The following is a 12,053-nucleotide window of genomic DNA, read 5'->3' as shown; positions in this document are numbered from 1 at the left end:
GAACAATGAGAGTTTTACACTTTTACCCTAGGACACCCAAACTGACAGCAAAAGAGAGAATGAGGCCTAGTACCACGAGCCAAGCTTGTCCACGGCATTGTTCTTTGCCTGAAAAGGTGATAGTTTTACCCTAGGATATCTAAACTTGTGACAGCAAGACCTAGAGCGCAAGGCCTAGTGTCACAAACCAAAGCTTGTGACAGTCTAAAGCTTGTAAAAATGCCTTGCTCTTGCCTATGGCTGCTTGTATTCATCTTTTCTTCATCATGTACATAGAAGAATAGGATTTTATGTTTTGGGTCATTATTTAAATATGAAAAAGGAGCAAAGTATGATGGTTTCTTGAGCTAGAGTTGCAATGGGATAGAAAGCTCTTTCCAGGGGAGGGGGTGGTTGAACACAAGTCACTAGCACTGTTTCCATGTTTAGCCTACACCATTTCTGTTGCTAAACACACATTGCCTACAAATGTGAATGAAATGAACCACATTGGTTTGCTTTCCAATATGTGATTCACTTCGCTTCACCATGCTTACTTGGTGCTTGCTCCTTTCCTTTGAATCCCATGTTAATGAATACGTTTATGCAATGGATCCACAACTAGCCTTAGGCTGATAAGCTTGCATGCCATAACTACCACAAGCAGCCCTCACACTAGCAGAAGGGTTCGACCCATGACACCTACAGAGGGAGCAAGAGCAGCAACTTTGAAAATATAACACTACATAGAATTCACAAATTTAATAAATTTTACTTACGTACAATATATTCAAGTACATCATAATAATATTGTCAGTGAAAAATTATTCGGAGGATACATATTCGATCATACAGCAGGTGGCAATGATAGCGGCAGACACTGGGCTAAAATAGATAACGGAACAAATTTCTTCACCAAAAACTTTGCGGATATATTCAATCCATAAAAACAGAACAACAGGAAAATAAGTTTTATTAGGTATTCTAATTTGCAAGAAATTGTTGGTGCTGACTCTGGTAAGGACTACTGAACAAACAAATACAACAAACATTGCAGAAACTTTAGCCTTAAAAAAATGAACTTTTCCAGAGGAAAAAGAATATGAGAAAGATAAGGAATTAGATGAGAATATAAAATATAAAAGAAAAACACCCAGTACCTGCTGACGTCTAAAGTCTCCTATTCCTTCTACAAGGAGGATGAAAAACCTCAAACAAAACAAGAATCCCAACAATTACGATGCCAAACAAAGTCAAAACTCCAATAGAGATTCCCCATCAATCACCAAAAGAACAAGAAACAGAAATAGGATCATTGTGAAAACCAGAGAGATGATATGCATAAGGAAAAGAAATACATAATAAACCCTTTTCTACCCTCAGATCTTCACAGAATCAAACAATAGCACCATTGCCCAGTCCAAATCTGACCAGAGGAGAAAATGAACAGGGTATCTGTGAAATTAACTTCTAACGACTAGTACTAGTAGCATTATCTTACGCAGCATATATATTTAGAGAGTATTTTCTTAATGTAAACATCCATAGGTTTCAAATAGCAGTCCCAGCCGTAATATAACAGACTTCTTCAACGTCCTGATACCATTACACACTGCTAAAGCAGTGGAACTAGAAGAAATCAATGATAACAGCCAAAATGAACATAACCATTATGCAAAGGTTGCTACGGGACTGCTACTGTAAATAATAATAATAAATTTTTATTTTTTTGACCTATTCTTCTCATTTTTCCTTCTGTAAATCCATCTCGATCAGTTATAAAAATAAATAAATAAAAAAAAGTGTTGGAGGAGGAGAAGATTTTAATGAAGCTGATAAAGATTCAGAATTATATAATTTTTGTAAATTTAACAAGAGATGCATTAATTAACAAGTTTCTATGAATATTTATTTTCTATATTGTTCAACTTTAACCCTCTTTTCTTTCTAGTTTTGTCTTGTTAGTTAACAATTTACATTTCGATGATAAGTTTTATGGTTATAATGTTGTAATTAAGTTAGATTGTAAAATATAACTAGTTGATCTAAGTTTATTATATTTATACTACTTTAACTAATAAAACAATGGAATTTGTTTAATGTATTGTTTGTTTAATGTGCATAATAGTTTAATAAAAATATAATAATATATCATACTACAAGCTTTGTGGTCCGGCCCTTCCCCAGACCCCGCATACGCGGGAGCTTTCATTAATTTACTTATCGCACTCATGATATATGAAAAGAATACATTGTTGAATAATTGGGTAAAATGGAAGAACTAATCACAGCGATAGATCTCACCCTCTATTTATAATATATGTCAACTACAATACTAGTGACCATAATACCCTTACACTTACTAATAATGCTAGATGACCAAATAACCATTAACACTCCCCCTTAAGCTGGAGCATATATTATCATATGCTCCTAGCTTGTTACAAGTGAATTTCACATGAGCACCTCCCAAGGCTTTAATGAACACATGAGCAATTGTAATGAGCTATTGTAAAAGTTTCTCCCAAATAAAGGGGCAATCAACTTCAATGTGTTTTGTCTGCTCATGGAAGACCATGTTGGATGCAATATGAATAGAAACTCGATTATCACCTTCCCACATGTTCTTCAACCAAACAAGTTCACACGTAGTGTATGCCATAGCCTTATACTCTAACTAAGTACTTGACCTGGCCCCATAGTTGTTTCTTACTCTTCCATGACACCAAATTACCACCAACAAAGCTAAGGGCAGCCCAGTGCACAAAGCTCCCGCATACGAGCGATCTAGGGCAACCCAGCCCAATTGTGGATCTTAGGTTGAAAGGCAACCCAGTCCAATCAGCATCTATATATCCCTGAATATGAGTGCGACCCCAATCTTGATACAAGAGACCTCTCCCTAGTGCACCTTTGAGATATCTCAAAATGCGAATTACTACATCCTAGTGACTTGTTCTTGAGAAATTGAGAAACTGACTCACAAAAGATATTAAACAATTCAAAACAATCTTTCATCGAATACAACCAAGTCATCCTAGAGTAGTCATCAACAAATGTAACAAAGTAGTGAAACCCCAACTTTGACATGACACGACCAGGACACCAGATATTGGAATGGACTAGCATAAAAGGACTAATCGCCCATTTGACGAACCAGAAAGCAAAGGGAACACAATGATTTTTCCCAATTGACAAGACCCACACTCAAGATAAGATAGAACTCAATGTAGGAACATTGTTTCAACTTGTCCAAGGACAGATGACCAAGGCAACAATGGATTTGAAGTGGTGTAGCAGCGACTATGCAGGCAATAGGAGGAGAGAAGTAGTAAAGCCCACAAGCCTCATGTCCAGTGCCAATTGTCTTCCTCGTTTACAGATCCTGAATAATCAAAGGATCAGAAAATAAGGTGACAAAACAATTTAGCGACTTTGTAAGCTTACTAACTGACATAATATTGAAAATGGATTTAGGAATGTATAAAACAAAAGAACGAGAGATGGAAGGAGTAAGATTTACTGTTCCTATCCCCTTAACCCAATAGTGGACCCATCAGCAAGGGTAACTTGAGGTTGATTTTTAGGATACTAGTGGGCAAAAAAGAAGTTGGTTGCACCTATTATATGCTTAGTGGCAGCAGAATCGATAACCCAAGGACTAGAGGGAGAGATACCAGATGACATACAAACTATAGGATTATCTTTCTGAGCAAAAGATGCAATGTGATAAGATGCTTGTTGAGACGATTGATATTGTAAAAACCTTGAGTACTCCTCTAATATGGTAACAATACACGATTCACTCAAACAAGCGACTAACGAGGGGACCATACTTTCGGGATTTGCAAACTCCATCCAACACTCACAAACTTAGACCAACGATAACAAGAATAATTGCTGGAACAATCAGAACAGCCACAAACAAGGTGACCCACCATGAATGAGTCACAAATAAATCAGTACAAGGCTGCCACAGCCCCAAGAAACTTAAGACACAGCCCCAAGAAACCAACACACATCACTGGAACAATTGGAGCAACCACAAACAAGGTGACCCACCACGAATCAGTCACAAATAAATCAACAGAAGGCTGCAATAGCACCAAGAAACTTAGACACAGACCCAAGAAACCAATACACAGTACCAGAACAATTGGAGCAACCACAAACAAGGTAAACCACCGAAACTACCACAGACAAGTCACCAACAAACTTTTATAACACTGCCACCAGCCCACAAAAAACAGCTTGTCAACACTGCAGCTGCTCCAAGAGACTCACCAATGGCCTTTAATAACACCGAACAACAACTAACGGATTACCACAAGTGCATGGTAGCAAAACACATGCCCAACAGCTTGAAATTATGGTCTATGGAAGGAATTAGAACATTGAATCAAAAACACAACAAATGACACTGTTTCAGACCCAATAAACTTAATAACCATTGACAAACAGCTTCAGGAAGCATCAAACAACCATACTTTGGGTGCTGCACATGAGCAATTAAAAAATCTTTGGACAAAAAACATCACAAAAAAAATTCACTAATATGTTTACAAAGGGATATGAGCACTGCTGGATGAATTCATTCCAAAAACATGCCTAAAATTGGCTTCACTCTCCGGTGCATAAGGGTGCGTGGGGCACCGTAAGGAGATGGGATTTCAGTGGGGGGGGGGGGGGGGGATCGGCAGCTCTGTGGGTGACTATGGCATTGTTTTTGCAAAACCTATAGTAAATTTTGTGTTCCTAAACTAGCAGTGTCGCCCATGGTCTTAGATTTCCACGAAATTGACGAAATTTCCGTTGAAATTTTCGATTTCCGTAACCCTCGAAATCGAAATGACAGTCGATTTCTGTCTTGCATAATTTCTGCTGAAATCTCAACAAATTATCTGAAATTTATCAAAACCTCAAAATTTTAGCAAAATTTGTCAAAAATTTAGCTATAGAATGAAATTTCAGAATTTCCTCAAAATTCAAATGAGAGATTTAGGAGCGACATGAAATTTCTCTCTTCAATTACTTTATTATTATTTTTCAAAACAAAAGATTATTACGAGGGCTTCTGAAATTATATGAAAAAATAAACTGACAACAACATTTAATTTAACCATTTCTGTCTAAATTATCATTACTTGTATAAATAATATTTAAATGATTTATGGTTTCATTTGCATTAATTGAATATGTTTAATGCTCAATATCTTACAAATATGTTTGATACACATATTATATTAAAACTTTTCAACCTCATACACAACATAGATGTATTTAACTTGTGATATATTAGCCCTAGAACTTACATTATTATGTCTACTAACCATTTCTAAAGTTTCATAAAAGAATTTCATGCTTTACTAGTGATTTCCTTTATTTTTAAAAATCAAAATTGAAATTAACATCGAAATCAAAATTTCTGTTGGAATTTCCATACTTTTGGAGCTTTGAAATTTGAGTCGAAATCGAAATTTAAGACCTTGGTGCCACCCAAGAATTTTCAGGTGACTGGTCTGAGTTCTGGCAGCTGCTGGCCATTTTCTAGGACTATAGTGTTGCTTGAAATTCTTTTATGATGGTAGACAAGCAGCAAATTTAGGGTTTTAGGCTTCGCTTTTGATGGTGATTGTGACAATTAGGGTTTAAGTCACAAAATCATGCTCTGATACTATGTTGAATAATTGGGTAAAATGGAACACCTAACCACAATATATGTCTACCCCTCTACTTATAATATATGTCAAATAAAATACTAATGACCACAATTCCCTTACTAACTCACACAATAATGATAAATGACCGAATAGCCATTAACACATATATATACATATACAGTAATACTGACAGATATATTATATCTCTACTATTAACTAAACAAACCCAAAACAGTTTTCAATCATCTTTCTTATTCAATCATCTTTCTAAAAAAATATAAACCCACAATACCCCTCAGATTGTACATGTTTTCAAATAATAACCAACACATCAAATTAAGGATAAATATGTAAAATTGTATTTTACAAATCTACCTTACTTTCCAAACAAACCACTTCCCTTATTTTCAGGCACAGAAGTTTCTAAAATATCTTTACCATTTCTCGTCTCATCTAAAAATACAGAATTGATAAAATAATGTTAAATTTGAATTCCCAAAATATCTCCATATGCTCGAAGTGCATACCTAGGGCTAGTATGGATATAACCTTTTTTGCCAATAGCATATTCAAAAACAATTGTGAAATTTACTACCCTTACAAAACAATTTCAGTGAGCTGAAATTCCAAAGGGAAAAAAAAATCTTTTTAAGAATAATTAAGGGCTTAATCGTGCAAATGTACCAATATAGAGAAGGTTCACAATTGTTACACAACCTATGTAAAATCCGCTACTCCTGCTTTCCATTACGCATGCTACTGTTATGCTATGCTTTCAACTACTGCTATTTAAAAGGTAATACGTTTTACATAAGTCACTACTGCAAACTAGTGGAACATTCGTGGTCCTTTCAGCAAATTAGTTCCATCAACATTGTCCATCTTATATTAATATATAAAAGCAGGCAAGTGCTCAACCATGCTCCTCCTGTTGAAGACCATACTCATCCTTTTAATCATTCTACGTCAAAGAGAATCAAGATTTAAAAAAGAACATCGTAGCCGCTTCCCACTAGAGCAATGCCTTTGGGTTCCAAATTACCTAAATAAGCAACCTCAACTTTTCACTTGCTCATCTCCTAACTAAACTAAATGGTCCCTCTTGTCCCCTCCAATCAACAAAAGAAAGTCCCTTACAATTTATCCAGTTTACCAGCCACAGCACAATAATCCCAAGGACAAGAAATAAATGGGGATAGAAATACCCATAACGATTAATTCAAATAAAAAAGATAATTATTTACATCTATGCTTGATTGTGAGAATTTCACATTGGGGTTCACCAGCACAGAGACCTTCTATGCATGTACTAACAGCATCTGACGCCCTAAACAAACTTTTCGATCAATTTCCCTGAATGGCTGCAAACTTAAGCAGCCATGAGGGGCTAATACAGGAGATGATATCAAGATATTAAATAGTAAACACATCAAAATGCTGAATTTACATACGAGCATATGGAAAGTTCACTTTTTTCTTGGCAAGGTAAAGAGATGATCATGCCATTCCAAAACCACCCATTATTATTCCCACAACAGGGAGAGAACTAAATGATTTGAGTGCACATGCAGAATAAGAAAATCTTTCATGAACCGGAACAGCCAGATCCAGTTTTAGATTTTTTTTTTTTTTTTTTCAAATAACAGCTCCAGTTTATATTGTCAATTATGTACAAAATCCAACAATACCACAACATGCAAGTACAACTGCATATGCAGACATGATATAACCAACATTTGCCCACGCGTCAAATTCAGCTATCATGGATGCACATCAAAAAGGAAGCAATCAACCCATTCCACAGTTGGGATGCTCCATACCAAAACCACCCCCCACTGCTATTCTGACAATTGGGAGACAGTCAAATGTCTGCATGCACATGCACAATAAACAAACTCTTTTTAGCTAGTGAGTTCAACAAACTCAGTTAACAAATAATTTTACCTAGACTTTCCAGCATTCCTTCAATTGTTTCAGGATTAGCAGTTAGTGAGGTCCCAGCAGTCAGTTGGCGGTTGTATGAATGATATGTCCCCAAAGTCAGCCTCTTAGGGTCTAATAAAGATATGCACACAGACAACGAGTTAACCAACACGGATTTAGGCCGTGCGTCTTCCAAAGCATGACGAAATAATCTTCCGACAAAACTGCATGAAGCACATGGAACAGATTAGCATCAATTATTTTATCAAAAAGAAAAGTATTAACAGATATATCAGCGAAAAAATGGAAAACTATTGCCATATTTCCTGCAAGTTGAATAGAAAAAGATACCTTGGGCTAGAGATTTTAGCCGCAAGCCCAGGAGGAGCATATCTGGTAATGGCACAAAGGGTTTCTGCTGCATTAGCATGCACTTCAGGAGAATCCTGGAATATTCATGACCACAAAAAATTTTCTTAAAACACATCTGAAGTTTAAATATGAAAATATAATATCTAATACATTGTTACATGCATTTGCATATACTTGGATAAGAAACAAGTAGTTAACTCTGTCACATGTGTTAGGAGAAAACCATCTAAGGATCTCAACAATATATCAGAATCGAAGTTAAACTAGAACAGATATTTACAACCATCTAACACTCAAAAGTTTGGCATGAAGTCATGAACTGATCCTCACTATCAACGAAGGAGAAAAATAAATGAGATAATCTAGGGAAAAAAATTAAGGGCATGTTTAGTTGCGAAAAAGAGTTCTCATTTTCCATTTTTTGTTTTCCAAAGAATTATAAAATGCCAGCTTACTTTTCATATTAAAAAGGTAGAAAATAAAGGGTTTATTTAGTTGTCAAAACAGTTTTCATTTTTCATTTTGAGATTTCCACATAACTACAAATATGCCACCTTGTTTTCCAATGTAAGAAATCAGAAATCCAGAAAACAATAAAAAATGTTGTCCAGAATTCCTATACAAGGTGGCATTTTGTAATTATGTAAAAAAAAGAAAAAAAAAAAAGAAATGGAAAATAAAACAATTTTCCTAAAGTGAATATGCCAAAACTTTTTTTCCCCAGTTTTTCATACAAATCTCGCAAAACTGAAAAATAAGCTGGCTTTTTTGCAAGTCTTTGGAAAACTATAAATGGGAAATGACAGCTATTTTCCACTTATGAGCATTTAATGCTTAAAACAGGTGGCCTGGGGGCATTATTTGTGCAATCTTTGTACAACCCCTTAGAATACGATGATAATCGCCCAACCAAAACAATCTTCCAAGGAATTATAAGGGAAGTCACCTAGGTAAGGCTCATGATGAACATCGCCTTGGGCATAAGTCAGCCACCCAAGTGAGGCAAACTACTAAATGCCCACTTTCCATATGGACTAAAAAGGAAAGCTTGTTATTAACTAGTTAACAATCAATTGCAAGGAAAAAATCTTTGATCTGAAAATCTTTGCTTAAGTTGTGATCTCGGGCAAAATTTTCACTTGCCTCGGCTTGAAAGCATTTGGGGTGAGCGATAACAAGTGTAGATACCATCCACTCCAAGTTCCATGTCACCCAAAAGGGCTCCAAGAAGCATAGATGATTTTCTTAGCCCAGAAAAGCAAAGTGACTTCATATCCACTCCAAAAGAGAAACAGTTGCCAGGAAAAATGGTAAACAATGAAGCCAATAACTGTTTGCATAATCCTTGCACACCACCTCAAATGCATGAGCAGCCATGCAATATTTGGGGCAAGGAAGCTGGCGCCAACTTGAATTTGCATGGGCAAGTGTCACCCTAACAACTAGCTGATTGCCAATTGATCAAATAAGGTGAGCTGGCCACTAGTTATCACCCAAAAGGCCTAACATCGGATTAGACACTCGCCCTCGACTTCAAAGGAAGATACATTAGGGCGAGGAGAACTGGTAAGGCAGGAATCATCGAGTCTCACTCAAGCGTATAGAAGGTCTCATCCATGACCAAAACCAATCAAATAGGTAGTAGTCAACATATTCCAAATAGAATCAGAAGTTGGAAAGGAAACGAAGTAGAAGTCAACTATAGTAAAGTGTTGGCATTAAAAGAGACTCTATTTATGTTAAATATAGTTGTTGAGTTTTAGGCAAAATACGATCAGCTGTATTATAGGCATAATTTATGGATCAATTATACTTCCAAGCTAGGGGATGAAGTTATAAATATTTGTAAGTTCTTTTGTGAAGGGATCTTCAACTCATTTTTACACAATAATACAGCCAGTGCTAAAGAGGCCCAGTGCCATCTATCTATCTATCTCTCTCTCCTTAATCTACATACTTTATCTCTTTCTCGTCTTTCTTCAAACCCCGCATAAGCGGGAGCTTTGTGCACCAAGCTGCCCTTTTTTTAGGTAAACACATGCTTTGTGTGTGCATGCATGTGCGCATGTTTATGAATGTGTGCAAGCATGCTGACATGTATCAAAGACACAAAGACACAAAGACTCGAGCTCTAAAAAAACCAATAAATACACCTTGAAAAGCAACTATCAGTACAGACCTTTCCCTGCTTGCAAATGGTTTGGTTCTGACTCCACTTTCAGTTTTTAGAGAACTGACCACAAGAAGCATATTTGGTACTATGTGCTTTGGTTCATGAAATGTGGAAATGTGCTTCCAAAAAGATAGGTTTTACAGAATCACAAGAAAACAATTTTCATGACTGTCTCAAAACACAGTTGTGGCCAAGTACAACAGAAACCCCAATGAACACTTGAACACCAGAGACCAAGATGTTCCCAAACACACCTTTGGCTAATTATGTGGAATTATTAACCCCTCAGCCTGCCCCCGCCTAGCCCTAAGTGAATGCAGGGGGATAGCTGTACTCTGACTACCTAAACTTTAAACCTATGCATATGTATTCCTTGATTTTGAAAAAAGAAGTTTGAAGCAGTTTTAAATGTCATTCATGAATGATGCCAGATACAGGAACAACGACTTAATGCCATATTTGGCAACATGCTAAAGAGGTGCTAGCAATTTGATAAAAATTAAATCCACATGGAGCCAGAGGTTTTTACTTTTTCCGTCCATAAAACAAAGACACTTGTCCAAGGGAATGCACCCAAGTCGAACATGTTACGAACACAGATGCAAAGAGCACTTGTCCAAAAGAATTAGTATGGAAAGATATAGTTCTCTTATTTTGGAATAAAGTGTTCTCTTATTTTGGAATAAAGTGAACTATGAGGACACATGCTGAAAGCAAACATACAACCAAAGAATTTCTGTAGAAAAATGGAGGTGAAGGAGACACACATTTCCAACACTCCTACAGTAATGCATTCTAATTTCTTTAGGAAAAAAAGGAGGCCCAGATTGTCAAAAGCATACCACCATCACCACCACCACCTGCTAGATGGTTTTGGCTATATGAATAAATTTAATTCATTCTGCATGATCTAAAGCAATATCTTTAGATGAGTGCTATCAAAACCTCACCAATTCAGTCAGTCTAGGTAGCCTTCCAAAATGTTGGAAAACTAATGAACATATCCAAAAAGAAAATGTAGCAGAAAATATAATATTATTAATGAGTAGCAATGAAAAAATATGTGGCACATTATGCATATGCTCTGTAGAAGATAAGAAAGGGGCTTTAAACCATCAAAAGAAGAATGAGCATGTAAAGGGCCATTAAACCCAGCTGGAACAGAAGCCTAAATGCCTAATCTGGGAGATGTTGCCAGCTGGGTGCAGGCAGAAGAATAAGAAGCTTGACTTTGGCAGTCATACATGCATCACATGGAGAGCAAAAGGCTTCACATTTTTCACTTCCAACCTTAACCTGAAAAAGTGAAACCCTTGTATCATCACTTCTGATATTATCAAAAGCCCAAAGACAACTAGAATGGGAGCACAAGTGCAAAAGCAGCCCTTTTTGAACTACAATATGGCCAACAGTGTCTCCAAAGCACTCGCACACACATAAAAGAACACTAACACAATAAGCTTTTTTAAGTTTGTTGCATTAGATTCAAGCAACCTCATCGTTAGCAAGCTTTCCTGACCTTTGGACATTACATAAACTAATATTACAAACATTCAATACATCTAGGAATTTGCAAATTCAAAGAATTCTTAGAAATCTTGGAAATGTTCCTGCACAATCCGCGAATTGGCGCCCACACCCCCCCCCCTCCCCAAAAAAGGTTATCTTTTGGCAAGATGATCCACTCCTCTGTTCTGCATTTCCTCTTCTTAGTTGAAGATGAATCTTTTGATATTTATAAAAGACTAATGCTCCCCCTCAAATAAATATATTCGCTAGGAAAGCATCATGGGAGAGAATTTTAAATATTAATAACTTCAAAAGAAGGGAAAGATTTTTGTTCACAGATACTACCTCTGTTATAAAATAAAAAATAAAATAAAAATAAAAATAAGCTCTTGAATGATCGAAGCAACCATTGTTGCGCTACCAATGGGTATCAAAAA

General features: G+C 36.3%; 1 protein-coding gene across 1 annotated transcript in view; it reads right to left on the bottom strand.

Annotated features, from left to right (window-relative positions):
• The window catches only part of LOC131160044 (uncharacterized), a 63,437-nt gene that overhangs the window by 24,541 nt on the left and 26,843 nt on the right, over window positions 1-12,053 (bottom strand). Inside the window, exons 9-10 of the mRNA XM_058115340.1 lie at window positions 7,914-8,008; window positions 7,584-7,786 (exon numbers count right to left, since the gene is read on the bottom strand). Of these exons, the coding sequence (XP_057971323.1) occupies window positions 7,584-7,786; window positions 7,914-8,008 (298 nt within the window). The remainder of the gene's footprint in view (window positions 1-7,583; window positions 7,787-7,913; window positions 8,009-12,053) is intronic.

This window comes from Malania oleifera, chromosome 7 (genome assembly GCF_029873635.1).
Source record: "Malania oleifera isolate guangnan ecotype guangnan chromosome 7, ASM2987363v1, whole genome shotgun sequence".
NCBI classification, from domain to species: domain Eukaryota; kingdom Viridiplantae; phylum Streptophyta; class Magnoliopsida; order Santalales; family Ximeniaceae; genus Malania; species Malania oleifera.
The sequence above is the reverse complement of the archived record's forward strand: the minus strand, read 5'-3'. Positions and strand labels throughout refer to the sequence as shown.